The following is a 17,318-nucleotide window of genomic DNA, read 5'->3' on the forward strand; positions in this document are numbered from 1 at the left end:
TGAGCCATGGCATTAAGGGGTAGGCTGGGTCCCCGAGGATAACTATAGGCATTTCAACATCCCCAACGGTTATTTTCTGGTCTGGGAAGTAAGTCCCTTCCTGCAGCTGTACAAACAGACCAGAGTTCCTGAAGATGCGAGCATCATGCACCTTTCCCGGCCATCCCATGTTGATGTCAGTGAAACGTTCCTTGTGATCCACCAGTGCTTGCAGCACCATGGAAAAGTACCCCTTGCGGTTTATGTACTGGCCGCCATGGTGTGCTGGGGCCAAGATGGGGATATGCGTTCCATCGCCCCACCGCAGTTAGGGAACCCCAGCGCATTAAAGCCATCCACAGTGGTCTGCACATTTCCCAAAGTCACTACCCTTGATAGCAGCTGGTCAATGATTGCGTTGGCTACTTGCAGCACAGCACCCCTACAGTAGATTTGCCCACTCCAAACTGATTCCTGACTGACCGGTAGCTGTCGGGCGTTGCAAATTTCCACAGTGCTATGGCCACTCGCTTCTCAACTGTGAGGGCTGCTCTCATTTTGGTGTCTTTGCGCTTCAGGGCAGGGGACAGCAAGTCACAAAGTTCCATGAAAGTGGCCCTATGCGTATGAAAGTTTCGCAGCCACTGGGAATCATCCCAGACCTGCAACACTATGCGGGGTCCCACCAGTCTGTGCTTGTTTCCCGGGCCCAGAATCGGCGTTCCACAGCATGAACGTGGCCCAATGCCACCATGATCTCCCAATCGCCACATGCCGTGCATCTAGGAACGTCTGTGTCCACGTCCTCATCAGTACAGTAATCGCACTGTCGTCGCTTCCTCGCCCAGTTTTGCAGGTACTGAACATACTGCTGGATAATGTGCGAGGTATTTACAATGGTCAAAACTGCAGCAGAGATCTGAGCGCGCTCCATGTTTGCCGCGCAATGGCGCCTGCACGGGTAATCCTTGAAAAAGGGCGCGAAATGAGCTCTTTGGTTCAAGATGGCTGATAAAAGGCGCTAAATTGTTGTCTTCTGTAGCTTCCATGGGAGCCCAGGACAGCTTCCACCGCTTTCTCCAGATTGTCTGTGTGGCTCTGTTCACGATGGCCGAGAAACAGCATGGAATTGTTCTCTTCTGTAGCTTCCATGGGAGCCCAGGAGAGACAATCTGGAGAAAGCGGCGGAAGCTGTGCGGCTCTATTCATGATGGCCAAGAAATGGCGGGAAATGGTTAGATGAAAGAGGAGGGGACATTTGAAGTGGATTCAACATACCAGGAGACAGGCAGTGCACCGTGCTGCACCGTCTGCTGGCAGCATGGCGTCTGCCGTAGCTTTCACAAAGGGAGGAGCAAGTGACAGCACACACCCAGAAAAACACGCGAGAATGTTTTTGCCCCATCATACATTGGGAACTTAACCCACAATTCCAATGGGCAGCAGAGACTGCGGGAACTGTGAGATAGCCACTACAGTGCAACGCTCCGCCATTCAATGCTAGCCTCGGTATTGTGGACGCACTCCACCGAATTCACGCGCTTTAGTGGGGACACAACATCGAATGTAAACTCAATTCTGGAAATTAGAATAAAATAACTTCAAATTAATTTCGTACTGTAGATGTACCCTAAGAAAACCACTTTCCAGGAGAGGCATAATAAGCAGCACATTGCTAAAGGCTCAAACAGTGGTCCCACAAGTTTTGACACGACCAGGTTCAGGTCCCAAGGAGGAACCGGCTTCCTTACTTGAAGGTATAACCTTTCTAAGCCTTTGAGGAATCTGTAATTTGAAAAAACAGATTGGTTATCCATCTGAGGGTGGAAAGCTGATATTGCTGCCAGGTGTATCTTGACAGAGGAGATTGCTAAGTTTTGCTGTTTCCGGTGGAATACTGAATTTTTAATATGGATTAACGCATCGGCGAGACTCAACATTGGGATGCCCAGACCGAGAACCGCTTTCATTTCAAAAGGTAAGTAGCTCTGGTGGAGGACATTCTACTACCTAATAGAACCTTACAAACTTGCTCTGAGCAAGCAGGCTCTCTGAGACTGAGCCATGAAGCTTCCAGGCCATCAGATGAAAGGAGCTCAGGTGGGAGATCAGGTCTGAGTGCAACAGAAATGGGACTGGAGTCACCACTGAAATGTCTAGTAGAGTGGCAAATCAGTGTTGGTGGGGCCGTGCCGGGGCTATCACAATACCCCAGGCCTGGTCTCACTTAATCTTTAGCAGCACTTTGTGCATGAGCAGGATAGGTGGAAAAGCATAACAAAACTGCCCCGTTCAAGGCAGCAAGAAGGCACCTGTGATGGAACCCATACTGTGGCCTTGTAGGGAGCAGAACTGCTGACACTTTCTGTTGTACCTGTTTGCAAATAGGTCTATTCAGGGAGTGTCCTGCTGGAAAATGTGTTTGGCCCTACCTTGCCTGTTCATGTAAAACATCGAGGCCATGTTGTCCGTGAGAACCCTGACCACTCTGCCTCCAGGTGCGAGCGGAAGGCCACGTATGTCAGACAGACTGCCCTGAGCTACTTGACATTTATATGCAGGGCAAGGTCCTGCACGGACAACAGACCTTGGGTCTGAACGTTCCCCAAATGGGATCCCCACCCCAGGTCTGATGCATCGGACACCAGCTCCACTGATGGGGGTCTGCCCCTGAACAGGACCCCATGGAGCATGTTCCTCGGAGAGGGAGGACCACCATTTTAGGGAGGCGATCACTGGTTCGGGCACAGTGAGGACTTTATCCATCCTGTCTCTGGACTGGGAGAACACAGAGGCCAGAGCTGTAGGAGCCTCATCCTGAGTCTGGTGTGGCGAACCACGTATGTGCACGCCAACATGTGACCCAGAAGCTGGACGCACGCGCTGGCTGTGGTCACGGGGAACCTTGTGACTGTGTCGATGAGCCCTTTTAGGGTCTTGAATCTGTCCAGTGGGAGAGAGGTCCTGGCCAATGTCTCGTCCAGGACTGCCCCAATAGTCCCGGTGCAGCGCATAGAGTTTAACAAGGACTTGGTGTCGTTTACCAACAGGCCCAGAGTGGCGGACGTGGACAGGAGGAGTGCCACGTGATCCCGCACCTGCGACCTGGAGCTGTCCTTGACCAGCCAGTCGTCGAGATGGGGAAGATCTGAACCCCACAACGTCTAAGGTAGGTTGCTACCACAGACATGCACTTTGTGAATACCCTGGGAGCAGTGGACAGGCCAAACGGGAGGACTGTAAATTGGTAGTGTTCCTGCCCAACCGTGAAACGGAGGAAACGTCTGTGCCCCTCGAATATATGAATGTGGAAGTACGCGTCCTGCAGATCAAGGGCGGCGTACCAGTCCCTAGGATCCAGGGAGGGGGTGATGGAGGCCAGAGAGAACATGTGAAACTTGAGCTTTACCATGTACTGGTTTAGGCCTCGCAGGTCCAGAATGGGCCTGAGCCCCACTTTGGGTAAGGAAGTAGCGGAAGTAGAAACCCCTGTGTCTGAACTCCGCTGGCACCACTTCCACTGCTCCTAGGCCAAGGAGCCGCCCCACCTCCTGCTTGAGCAGGGCCTCGTGAGAGGGGTCCCCAAGGAGGGACGGGGACGGAGGGTGGTTGGGCGGGGTAGAGGTAAACTGGAGGGTGTAGCCCCAGGAGACAGTGTTGAGGACCCATTGGTTCAAGGTCAGCCACGACCACTCTGGGAGAAAAGCACACAACTGGCTGGAGAAGGGAAGCTTTATTGTGGGTTGATCCTTGGTAGGAACTGGTAAGTCGCCCTGGGCATCCCGTCAAAACTGACATTTTCCTGCCTCTTTGCCCTTGGATGGCCCTGGTTGGGGGGCAGACCGGGACTGCCTCTGTGGGCGTTTCTGATAGTCCCTTGATTTTTTATAAGGAGGCTCATATTTAGAGTGGGTGGTCTGGGTGGGAGCCTGCTGAGGCTTAAACTTAGTCCTGGCCGGAGCTGGGACATAGAGGCCAAGGGTCGTAAGCGTTGTGCGGGAATCTTTCAGGCCGTGCAATTTCACGTCCATCTGTTCCGCAAACAGGGCCTTGCCATCGAACGGAACGTCCTGCAAGGAGTTCTGCGCCTCACTGGATAGCCCAGACAGCAGGAGCCACGATGCCCTCCTCATGGACACCGCGAAGGCCATAGACCTTGCGGTCATATCCGTGGCATCTGATGCTGCCTGAAGGGTCACCCTGTCAGCTGCTGTACCCTTCGCCACCAGAGCCTTGAACTCCTTCTTGTCATGCTCCTGGAGGGAGTCCTCGAATTTGGGCAGAGAGCCCCACAAATTGAACGGGGATCGAGAACTGCTCAACGTGGGCCTAGTTTCTCCCCTGGTCTTGCTCCGGTGTCTCGGCGGAGAAGACCTCTTCTTAGCCTTTTTGGCATGCCGCCGCGGTACTAGGTGCCGACTCGGAGCAGTGCACCAGAGTCGGGGTCAACGTCGACTCCATGAGAATGGCTCGGAGCCAAATGTCCCTTTCCTTCTTGGTCCAAGGCATGAAAGAGCTGCAAATCTTGCAGTGATTGCTGAGATGGGTTTCCCCAAGACAGCGTAAACAGTCCACATGCAGATCACTCACTGGCATCGGCCGCCTGCAAGTGTGGCATGACTTAAAGCCCGGGGTATGCCCCGACCTGGGCGCACTAAACTAAACTACTTTAACTAGAGGTACTACTAACTATGAATGAACAAGAGTTCAAAAGGGAAGCTGGAGCCAAGCTGGAGCAGAGCAGTTCCGACACACCTTCACTGGCGGCAAGAAGGAACTGAGGGTGGGGGGAGTATGCAGTGCCCCTTATACCGCGCCATAGAGGCGCCACTCCAGGGTAATAATTATACTGCTATAATTCTGTTGATTAATATCCCCACATAGACAAGCCTTGAAATATCCCTAATTTCACCTCTGGCAGGCTATAGTGGAATGAAAATTTATCCTAGATATGGTAGCAACTCTTGCCAAGTAAGATGTAATTAAATACTTCAGTGCTGAAAGGTCAATTATTGTCACCTCTTGCATTTTACATAGGTCTTTCCCTTTATCATCTATATGCTGCTTATTTGTCGTCTATATTTCTAGCATAGAAAATAAGTTCACATGCTAATGTTACTATAACCAATTCCAGGGTGGATAAAAATCAATGTTTAAAAAAAAAAATCTGATTTTATTTAAATGTGATTTTTTTGATAAAATGTTTTTTGAGGGAAAACCCTATCTAAAGATAGTTTTAATTAAGATACATTATAGCTCAAAGATATCATCATGGAATAGGGATTATAAATTTTAATTCTATAGTATGAGACAATATAGTCATGTCATGTTTAAGAAAAGTTTTGTAAATGAGTTCCAATAGTTCATGGATTAAGGACCCAATCTTATGGGGTTCCAGGGGCTTCTGTATAGATTATTTAGGTTAATCTTTCCATCTACCCAATGGGACTCAGTGCTCAGTCTAGAAGATACCATCAGAGATGCTTAGTTTTGCAGTTCTCAAACTGTGGATTTGTGTCTCCAGAGATAACATGCTTGTTAACAGCAAGCAAGCCAAGAACGAAGAGACGAATTGTCCCTCTGCAAATTTGTGTACATAGTGTCAATCCCTTACCTCTCTTTAAAAGTGCAAAGTTTCAAAAAGTTCAATGAATAGAAGATTGTTGGGGGCGGAATAGAGCTGGACAAGGAGAAGAAGTCTGGAGATAAATGTGAGAAGGGAGGGACAGGCAGTAGAAACAAAAGTGAAACTGTTTGAGCAGCATATTCCAGAGGTCTTTCTGAGTGTAGCCTTCATTGATTTGAGATCTACCATACCATTCTCTCACTAGAAGGGAAAACCTATAATGGCAGCAGGCCATAAAACAGTCCCAATTTGGGAATATTTTAATGAAGTTCCTCTACCTGTGGGTAAGACAGGCATGCGTGCAAAATGCAAACAGTACAACGAAGAAATGCAAGGCCCGGTTGCCCGAATGAAACAACATCATGAGAAGTGTTCCTTCTCAGGAGGAAGCTGCATTGAAGATGATGAAAGGAACATCTGAACATGCAGGATCTTCAGGTTGGTAAACTTTTTTATTTCATACTTCTTAAGTACTGCCTGTCTTCCTTCTGGACTATTCTTGAATTCTCATGTTTGAGAAAAAAAATATAGTTGTTACTCTATGTTACTATCATTTTAGATGCAGTTGTGATAAAAAATAAATAGCTGAAATAGGCAGATCTTCCTTTTACAATTTCACCTTTAAAGTAGTACTGAGTGTTAGTGAATGCAATGAGTAATACTAAATGAGCAGTATGGTGGTAATAATTAAATAACTGCATTGACTTATTTTGTTTAGAAGAATCCATCCTCAACATACAGGATTCTGAAGACTATCCACCTTCAAGATCACCATCGTTTTCTATAGTTTCAGAGTTATCTGCCAATTATAGTGTTTCAGTCGCATCATGTATGTCACAGTATATTACCTGTAGCAAAAAGAAAAAAAAAATCTCCATCATCGAGAAACAACCATAGATAAGTTTGTGATAAGAACCAGCATATTACAAAAAGGAGGTAATTGATGAAAAAATTGTCCGGTTTGTTTATGCAACCAACTCTCCTTTCCGTATGATTGAGAACCCACACTTCATTAACATGGTTCAGTCATTAAGACCAGGATACAGTCCACACAACGGAGCAGATGTTGCAGGCAAATTGCTGGATAAAGCGTATGAAAGAGAAATTGAGCAGTGTGCAAAAGGTCTAGAGGGTAAAATTGTTAACCTGACTCTTGACAGGTGGAGCAATGTCCACAATGATCCTGTTGTATGTGCGTGTGTGACAACAGAAGAAGGGAATGTCTTCCTTACAGAAGCAATTGACACATCAGGAAATGCACACATAGCAGTCACAGACAATGCTGCAAATGTATCCAAGAAGAGAAGAAATTATTTAGAAGAGAGTCCCAAGCTAATAACATCGGTTGCAGTGCTCATTTGATGCACCTTCTAGCCAAAGACTTCAGTGTTCCAGAAATAAAGGCTAATGTTGTGGAAATTGAAAAATACTTCGATAACAACCACTTTGCAGCAGCTGCTTTGAAAAAAGTGGGAGGAATCAAGGCAACTCTCCCACAAGATGTGCGATGGAACTCAGTAGTGGACTGTTTTGAGCACTATACATCTCTACCTTGATATAACGCTGTCCTCGGGAGCCAAAAAAAAAATCTTACAGCGTTATAGGTGAAACCGCGTTATACTGAACTTGCTTTGATCCACCGGAGTGCGCAGCCCCGCCCCCCCGGAGCACTGCTTTACCATGTTATATCCGAATTTGTGTTATATCGGGTCGCGGTGTATCAAAAATGGCCTAATCTGATGACAGTTTGTGAACAAAAATCGTGAAAAAAAAATAGATGGCACTGTCACAGCCAAAGTTCTCAACATTGGGCGTAAGAGAAATGTTGAACACATGCTGAGTACCCTGAAGCCTATTTCTGTAGTCTTGAACAAAGTGCAGGGAAATAGTTGTTTTATTGCTGACGCTGTTGAAACTTAGAAGGAACTGAGTGAGATTTTAAAGAGAGAAATATGCAATGACAGAGTTAAATTACAAGCAGTAAAAAAAACAAATGTGAAAAACACTATCTCCAGCTCATTTTCTTGCAAATATTCTCAATACTTGGTACCAGGGTCAAACGTTAACTGCTGAAGAAGAGGAGTTGGCTATGACATGGACATCCAGCAATCATCCCTCCATAATGCCAACTATAATAAACTTCAGAGCTAAGGGTGAACCATTCAAGAAATATATGTTTGCTGATTATGTTTTAAAGAAAGTCACAAATGAACTGATGGAAGTCACTTAAGCACTTGGATTCAGAGACTGTTAAAGTGACAATCTCACTTTTAACAGCAGCTTCTTCTGCCAGTGTAGAAAGAATATTTTCTTCCTTTGGATTAATTCATTCCAAACTCAGAAATCGTTGGGAACCTGGAAAATCTTGTTTTTCTTTTCCAGATTATGAACAAACAGGAAAATGAAGGTGAAGACGACTGAGTTAGGTGCAGAAGCCAATATTTTAAGTTTCTCATGTTGACCTGGCTGACATAGTCAATTTAATTTTTGTTTTTGATTTTTTAAATATTTCATTTAACTATTTTAGTTAAAAACAATTTTAACAAAAACAAACCTGATTTTAAAAAACTTGAATGTTTGATTAAATTCAAAAATTAATATGCTTGTTGTGTTAAAATATTATGTTTGCTGTTTAAGAAAAAAATCCAGAAAACACAACGTTGTTTTAGTTAATAAAAAAAAACAATGTAAATGTTTCTCTGGTGATGTTCTCCTCCTAATACAGCATGGCAAGAAAATCCTCCAAATATTAATGATTAACCTGTTGAATTAGAGATATTTATGAAGTCAAGGGAGGTGAACTATCTGCTTCAATTACCTTTGGTAAATGAAGTAACTAAACAATCATTCATTTTCTGATATAGCTGTAAAACTAATCTAAAAAGTTTTCAAAATAGTCTTCCTGATTAGTGATTTAAATCATGATTTAGAACAAATCCACCTTGACTCAGTCTATACATGAACAGGACACTGTGTATTCCACAATTAAGCATGCTCTACAATCTACAGCCTTAATTTTTAAAAAGTGGCTCTTTTGCATTCATGGGTGAGAAGATAACACAGTATAAGTTTGCATTGAGAGCTGTCTTCCCACGTCTGCAGACCGCCTGAAACAAAGAGCTTGGAAAGGTTTAACATGTGTCATTTATTTCAGTGGGGTAATATCTGAAGCCTGAATGGTGGAAATTTAAAAACAAAATTATTTCAGCAAACGTATCCAACCTGTGTGTTTACCCCATAACTGAAACCACCCACGCCTTTTCTTGTGTCAAAAGCTCCAATAATGCCCTCAACACATCTGTCAAAATTCCCAGCTTCCCTTCAATTTCTTGGATACAATTATGAATTGCCAATACAAAAATCTGTGTCACCCAGAAATCTGTGGTGGATTAGCAAAATAAACTGCATTTCGTATTACAACAAACACAAAAAGGTGTACTGTAATGACTGTACTGGTCTTCAGGTTTAATTCAATAAAAACCTCCATTTCAATGAAAATGTTGTAGACTTTCCAATTTGCCTTAGAAACCAGGGTTTAACACAGAATTTAGACCCAGCATGGCAGAAGGTGCAAAGGGCCTTGTATACAAATTATCCTGCAACAACTGAGAGCTGGCCTTTACGTGAAAATTTTTAAGTTTTTATAAAGTCCCTACATATTTAAAGCAAAAATGAAATACCAAAAAAAGCATTTAAAAAAAAACCCAACCACAGATTACTAGACCTTTTAAATCTAGTGGAATCTTAGAGGTGTTACAAACTTTGTTTGGCATTATCTACATGTGATATGCCTCATATATTAATGAAGTTACAAAAAATTTCTTACAAACTGCACTTAATTAACCTTTCCTGCCTTCCTCAATTTAGGACACAAGCATTGCTTTGCCAGTACTTTATAGCAGCGTGCACTGAAGCATCATCTGTAAGCTTTTACATTAATATTTTTTTATGCAAACTAAGCAGGTATACACACAATGAAACAATACGGACATTCTAAACTATATATGTGTACAAATACTAAAGGGAAACATTTTCAGTTACGTATTTACTTTACAACTTCATGATCCACTTTGTAAGTCACTGTCATATAATGGAATAGTTGAGAAGCTCTGAATGAGTCAATTTAAAGTAGCTGTATTCAAACTGTAGATCATCTACAGTACTTTAAAATAATGAAAGTTACTCATCCATAAAGCAGTAAAAATAAGTTTCTATAAGAGTAATGATCAGCTGTCAAACTATCAATATGATAAAGATTGGCCTTCATCTACAAACAGAATTGAGAAGCATGTCAGTCTAAACCAGCATAGAGCTACTAGGATCATTTAACATTTATCTTTCCTGAGCTTTGCTACAGGAGTAGACAGGCACACAGAAGTTTTGCTTTTTGTCAGTACCAGTGCAGAAGATAGCTTTATGTTGAGGAGAATGATTCCATCTATCCCAACTTGATCCAGAGACCACTTGCAGGAGCTCATTCCCAGGATAAACTCAGTCTACTACTGTATTCTTCTTGCATGACAGGTACAGAATGGCTGTAAAATGTTTTGTGGGACAGAGCAGACTCCCCTCCCCTGAAGGGCTTCGTAACAAGCACTAGTACTTCTCTGCTTGTTTTTGCAAAACATGATGGTCTGACAGCCTGTTTGAATGAGGAAAACCTTTTGAGAAAACAGGAAGCTGTTAGTCCTACATGCATCCACTCATCTCAGGTACATTCACATGAAGATGCAGCTCCTGGAGAAACCAAGTTCCTTGAGAGTGGAATATTTGTGTGTGGTTTACCCATTTCAGAATGGACACATCCATCGTCACTACGATTTAGATGGTAGGAATTTGGAAATACATGCCTAATTGCAGTTTGTCCCTGGACTGTCACCAGGATAGAGAGACCAAAAGATACATTTTATCTGGGTAATAAATTAAGTCCCTTTGATGTTTGCTTCCACATTGACCTTAAGGTCCACTGAGGTTGCCTCACATGAAGATATGGAGGAGATGGGTACTAGGAATATAGTTGCAGTCATCAGATCCACCATTTGCAGCATGGTCTTAACTGTCACCTATTAGCTTATGCTTATCCTTTCTATCAGAATGGGGATGCCTTGAATCCTGTCTTGACACAGGAAGGGGTTTAGTTGAGCCATGTCTTGCTCCTACCTACTCCAATTATCTGGTGCGGACAAGCTGAGACTTTGGATAGTTTAATATCAACTCTTGAATTGTTTGGGAATATGAATTAAGCAACTCTTTCTAATCTCTCCAGCTTTTGTACTCTTGATCCCTAAGAAAGAAATCCTTCTACTAATAGAGTTAGAATTAGAGCAGGTTAAATAACATTTGTAGAATAGGCTACTGGATGATTTCCAAATATTTTCCAATAAATTTCACACACACACACACACACACACACACATACCCCTCTACCTATTAACCCAAATCTACAGTTGGACACAATATATTTGAATAATTTGTTCAAAGTTCATTATGATTTTTTTATTACATTAAAGGAGTTTTTCCCCATTAGTTGCCCAGCTCCACTTTAAAAAAAAAATCTGATTTGATTCTTGGATGTAAAGCGGTTTGCATCATATAGCCCATGCATCTTCCAGCAGAAAAGATGAAGTAAGGAGTTTTCAGTTCTGGTTACATATAATTTGTTACATAACAAGCAGAATTAGAAACAGCAATGATGTTATAATTTAAACAAAAGGAATTGATAAATGGTATAAAAAGTGGCACTGCATATTTAACAGTAGCAGGATTTTAATGCATTCTAGGCACTGATCAAAATAATTAAGTGGTAAAAATTAAATAAATAATGACTTACCTTGCAGAGGGAATTCCCCTCTTATTAAGGTCAGCTCTTACTTTCTCTCCTACATGTCTATAAATCTCCACAATTGCCAATAATGCAGCATCTCTCACCTGTGAATGCATATTTAATTGAGATTTTTTTTTAAATTATAGAAGATTATATTTGACATAACACAATGAATAACCAATCTTCCAGTGCCACTATGACAACCCAACATGCAGGTTTACCTCACAAATAGTTGGAAGCATGAGGATGGAAGAGGTGGGTAACAAAAAGTTATACCAGGACCTTTCTAGCCATTCCCCATTCAATTAGCCTACCACACCTGGGATGCGGTCTGGGGTTAATTAGTAGAACCAACTGGGTATGAAGAAGTTGATTCTCCTATAAAGAGCAGCAGGAAGCAGCAAAGAAGGGGGAATGCTTAGAAAGCTGTAGAAAGACTACAAAAAGAGTGAGAAAGGCTCCTGCAGAGAGGATCTTCAGACCAGGGAAGTTGCTTCAGTTATTGGGGGGGGTTGCGGCTAGAAGTAGCCTGCTAAGGAAGAAAGGACCCTGAGAACCCAGGGAGTTTGAGGCTGTGGCCAGCTTAAAGCTGGGGGAAGGCTTGTGTGTTCAATTTTGAACTCTAAGTTAATAAACCATACCCTAAGCAGGATTGTTTCACTGGACTCTCAAAAGCCAAGAACCCCCTTGAAAGGGGAAAGGGAAAGGAGGGAACTGAGGCAGGCCCACCTGCAGAGTGACCTCTAGCCAAGAGGTCTGGGGAAGTGGTCATCTCAGTGACACTACAAACAGAAACACTGGAGGGGATGACACAGATATCAAACGGGGGGGGGGGGGGGGGGGGGGGGGGGGTGGAGGAGGTAATTTCTTCCGAGTCCTATTACACTAGATCAACAATCCCAAACATTATTCCATATATTCTGATCAAATAGTGCTGGTTCCTCTGGTTCCAGCTGCTTCTAATCCAGTTGTGCTTTTCACTGTAAAAAGAACCCGATTGCCTGAAAAAGCAGCGAGAAACAAGCAAGAGCCAGCCTTCCTGCCTCCGCCAAGAGCACTACTACAAAGAATCACTGGTAGGGAAAGAATAAGGGGACCAGCCAGTAGAGAAATATATGCAGAGAAGGAGTGGGGGAAGAGAAAGAAGGAAGAGAGTATCTCCAAAAACTACATCATACCTATCATATTAAAGACAGCTAAAACAAACAATTCCTTAATATTAATACTTTACATGTAGTAGTAATGTACTTGGTTCAGCAATGCTATTGATCTGTGAACAGAAAAGCAGGTGGTCCACAACATACTCACTTTATTAAAGATATGTCCCATACCATGACTTGTTTTTAAAAAAAAAAAAAAAAAAGTGAGCCACAAAATGCCAAAGCTTCTTTCAGATTTGAAAACAACTCCCTATGCTATTAAGGAGACAGGGATCTAGCCTAATTGAAAGCAGAAGCATATAAATTAGATGGAAGACCTATTATCTAGTCCATATCCCATCAAAACTTTTTTTTTTCCTTACAGTATTTTCTAGTGCTCTGCCAAGTCCAATTTTAAACAAACCACAAGTGGGGCTTCAACCACTTCCATCTGAAGGCTATTCGACAGTGCAGATGTCACCATTCAGAAATTTTCTCCTCATTTTCATTTTAGCCATCTCTCTGCTTAATTTCATCTCATTACTAGCTGCAGTTAAGGCAATGTTTTTGTCATGGAGGTCATGGAATCTATGACTTCAGAGATCTCCCTGACAATCTCTGCTTCAGCCCCAGGGGCTGCAGGATTCTGGAGCTGGCAGCCAGCTGGGCCCTGGCAAGGTTCCAGCGACAGGCGACAGAAATGACAGGCAACAGGGGGCCCCCTACAAGGTTCCAGTGGCAGGTGACATACTTCTGAGCGATAGCTGGGGGTGTCCCATTTTCTCTTTGGGAAATATGGTCACCCTGCAGTTCCCAGCCGCCATGGGCGGAGGGGGGCCTCCCTGCAGCTTCCAGCTGGGGAAACCATGGAGCCTCAGCAGCAAAAGTCACAGACAGGTCTTGGCTTCTGTGAATTTTTGTTTATTACCTGTGACATGTCCGTGACTTTTACTAAAAATAACCATGACAAAATCTTAGCCTTAGCTATAGTCCTTGTACTTCCCTAAATATCTCGCCTCACCTGTCTGCATCCTGCAAGATGTGTTCATCTTATACTTGCTATGTTTCCTTAGTCAATTGGTCAAGCTATACAAATTTCATTTTAATCTTCTGTCTGTGGTTAATCCTTCCTGTCATTCAATTATTTTTGTTGCTTTTCTCTGAATATGTTCTACAGAAAATGACTATCAAGCAGTGATTTGATTTAAGCTGCTGGAGACAGGAAACAAATGAGATGAGAGAGCCAACAGGCCCCACTGAGGCAGACATATCATAACTGTTCCCCCACAACACTGTGTCCATCTGGCAACACATAAGGCTCAGGGAGAAAAAGCCAACAGGTAAGGCTTGAATAGGTGGAATTAAAAGACAGCATAAAAAAAGATTTATGAAGATTTTTCTTTAAGGACATAACATCAATTTACCATCTTTTTTTAATATCAAAACGCACACTGTACAAGTAATATATAGCAATAAAACCCTTACCTGACTATTGGAGTCTCCAGACAAGATACATAAGTGTGGTACCAACTTGCTGAGGATTAATGGTTGTGCACCATAACTAAAAATAAAATAAAATCAATCAAGAGAAAAACACTTTTTCCACACCAAAACAGAAGTTTTACTTTGTAGCTTAGCATCGCTAAAGTAAACATTTTCATGGATGCCCAGCTCTTGGCACATTGGTTACACACTTGAAAATATACATGTACACACACACACACACACACACACACACCAAATGAACATTCTTTCAGCTAACTCCAGAAAGCTTGGACCAGTCAATTTAGTAAGAGCATTTTTAAATGCATCAGGCATCTTAAAGTATTAAGTTCAGATGGAAAAGTCATTCAGAAACAAGCAGGATAGAGTACTAATTTTAATATTTTATGTCTCCATAAAAACAAGATGCTTACATATTTAAGGTTGCAACGAGACACAAACACACTCCTTCTCGGGATCGGTAGTTCTTGTGTTTAAAACCAACAGCAAGACGGTCCCAAATACACTATTAAAACAAAAACAATTGCTTTGAATTACTCGTAGCACACAATGCAATTCTGTTCACCTTCTATAATGAAATCAAAACTATTGATATGATAAGAATATTCTGAAGTTTTGTTTTGTAAAATGGAGGAATGTTTTGAACAAAAATGAGGTTTGTTTTTTAAAACAGGCTTTACAGCATGGAACACTAACCAACTCCACCCACCTCTCCCCACCATTGGATTATTTACATTAAGCGACAGAAAATATCTCACACCAGAAACATTTCTAAAACAGTTTGTCTTTATACACTCCCAATATTTCACTCTCCTAATTCTATATATTTTGAAATATTTTTCCTTTTGTAACTCAACTGCAAAACCAAAGCAAAACTTTAAAATTTACTACTATGACTTAAGCAAAGGTTTTTCTTTATTCATTTTGTCCAATAGTTTACTTATTTCCCTATCAAAATCTCCTCCCATTCCCAGTTTTTAGTCTCTTCCACTACTCATTCTTCTACTCTTGCATTAAATTTCTTTTGCATTTCTTCATTTTATATTTTAATTTTTTCCCCATTCATTTATTCTGGTTCTATTTGCTCTCCAATTCCATTGGTTTCTGCTTCTCAGTATGCTTCTGTGTTGATCTCTTTCCATTTTTTTTAGTATGAATTCCTTACACTAAACAATCCCTCATTTGCTTTCCTGCATGTCATTTTTTCAGTGTCTTTTGTCTATCTTTATTCATTCCCTTCTCGTTTTATCTTTTTTAATTCTCCATTTCCCAGTAGTTCTGGAGCTCTGTATCACCCAGTTAATGCTGCAACTTGGAGCTTACAAAACTCTGGAAATCCAGTGATATTTAAAAGCAAGTACATAGACTCAAACTGCAAGCCCCTTCAGCTGCAATGCTGCCATCATTGAGCAGGCATCTGAGAATAATGTAACCTAGCAACAGCTGCACACTGCCTGAGGAATAACATATTTTTCAGTGTATGCAGCATTCTATAATTTAGCCGCTCCAAGTACCGCAATTCTGATGTAGCATAGTTACACCAAACAGAACACTAGCATACCTATGTAAACTATTAAAATTGTATTCTCTTACTGAAAAAGACTGAAAGCAACAATGCTAATCAAAAAGAGGTAGTGTAAGAAGTACTAAACACTAGATCACATCCTTGTTCATAATTATGTAGCACATTTTAGAATAACTTTTAAAAGGTTATAGTAATCAAAATTTTTAAATCAATTTTCACTTGAAAAATCTTACATTTTACAATGTATAAATTGTAAAGAGAACAAACTGCCAAAATAGCACAGATGAACAATAAACCATAGGCTGGCAAGAAAGAAAACATCCATCTCCAATTAGCCCATCTTCTGAGGTAAAAGAGAAAATAAGGAAGTTGTCTTGCCAGACAGAGAGACAAGAAATAGGCAGAGAAGTAACTGCAAGAGATTTGTAGGGTAGTAAAACAAACATCTTCAAACAGAAATTTAGGATTACTTAAACTACCCCCTCCACTACCACCCACCCCTCCAAAAAGAGACAATCACATGGGTCTCTGAGAAATCTGCTCTCTAGCAATAGTTAGCATCTGCTTCTCATATTTGGCTTGCCACACCCATGCATTTACTTGCTGTATTTTTATAATTATGCAACTATATCTTTCCCATGTTTTGTTCTCTATTTTATTGCCTTTCGGGTTTTTGTATTTTATTTACTTTTCAGAAATAAGCATCCTCAACATCTCAATGTAGGAAAAGATTTACCAGCAAGCAACTCAACTGTTCCTAGGGAACAGGCTATTAGAAAAGCGATGAAATGGTCAGTAAGAAACCCATGCGACTAAATCCTTTTTGGTTGAGGACAGGGGACGGAAGTAGTACAGGAGAGAACTTTGTATTTTTAGGGTTGCTTAAATCACACTAGAATACTTTTTGTTACACAAACAAATTTTCAAAAGTTTTTTCTAGTTGTGGATGAGGTTTGTAGATGCAAGCTCCCTGCACATTCATCCCCACATCTCTGAACAAACATATGCAGGTTTTAGCGGTTTAAAGTACCTTGCTCTGGTTTGCAAAACTAAGATTCTCCCTATTAATTTCCATATCTAAACTTATAAAGAGGGTTTCCTTGCGAGGGAATTAGTAATAGTTGAGTAACAATAGCATTCCTATTGATGACCCCTGTTCCAAGATTCCTCAATAATACTGCTTAAGCGATAAATCCAATTAGGCAATCTTCCATTTTTCAAACTTACATTAATAGGAGTCTTACAGAACCACCTAGAAGACCCAACCATAAACAGAGTCCCGTTGTGCTAGGCACTGCACAAACACATAATAAGAGACAGTCTAAGGCTATGTCTACACTGCACTTCCGTCTGTAAAACCTTTGTTGCTCAGGGGTGTGAAAAAATAGGGTTACCATATTTAAAAAATAAAAAAAGAGGACACTCCACGGGGGCCCTGGCCCCACCCCTTCCCCACCCCAACTCCGCCCCTTCCCCAAAGTCCCCGCCCTAACTCCGCCCCCTCCCTTGAGCACCCCGCATTCCCCCTCCTCCCTCCCAGCCACACGAAAAGGGCTGCCCGAGCGCTACCGGCTTCACGGTTTGCCGGGCAGCCCCCAGACCCTGCGCCCCCGGCCGGTGCTTCCCCAGCGCAGCTGGAGCCCGGGAGGGGAAGCGCCCAGCTGGGGGCGCAGGATCTGGAGGCTGCCCGGCAAACCATGAAGCCGGTAGCGCTCGGGCAGC

General features: G+C 42.4%; 1 protein-coding gene across 1 annotated transcript in view; it reads right to left on the reverse strand.

The window, feature by feature from the left end:
- The window catches only part of LOC112110664 (CLIP-associating protein 2), a 271,547-nt gene that overhangs the window by 227,939 nt on the left and 26,290 nt on the right, over positions 1–17,318 (reverse strand). The window contains exons 4-6 of the mRNA XM_029914219.1: positions 14,485–14,576; positions 14,054–14,129; positions 11,436–11,533 (exon numbers count right to left, since the gene is read on the reverse strand). Of these exons, the coding sequence (XP_029770079.1) occupies positions 11,436–11,533; positions 14,054–14,129; positions 14,485–14,576 (266 nt within the window). The remainder of the gene's footprint in view (positions 1–11,435; positions 11,534–14,053; positions 14,130–14,484; positions 14,577–17,318) is intronic.

This window comes from Terrapene carolina, unplaced genomic scaffold (genome assembly GCF_002925995.2).
Source record: "Terrapene carolina triunguis isolate 2854851 unplaced genomic scaffold, T_m_triunguis-2.0 Scaffold33723, whole genome shotgun sequence".
NCBI lineage: Eukaryota > Metazoa > Chordata > Testudines > Emydidae > Terrapene > Terrapene triunguis.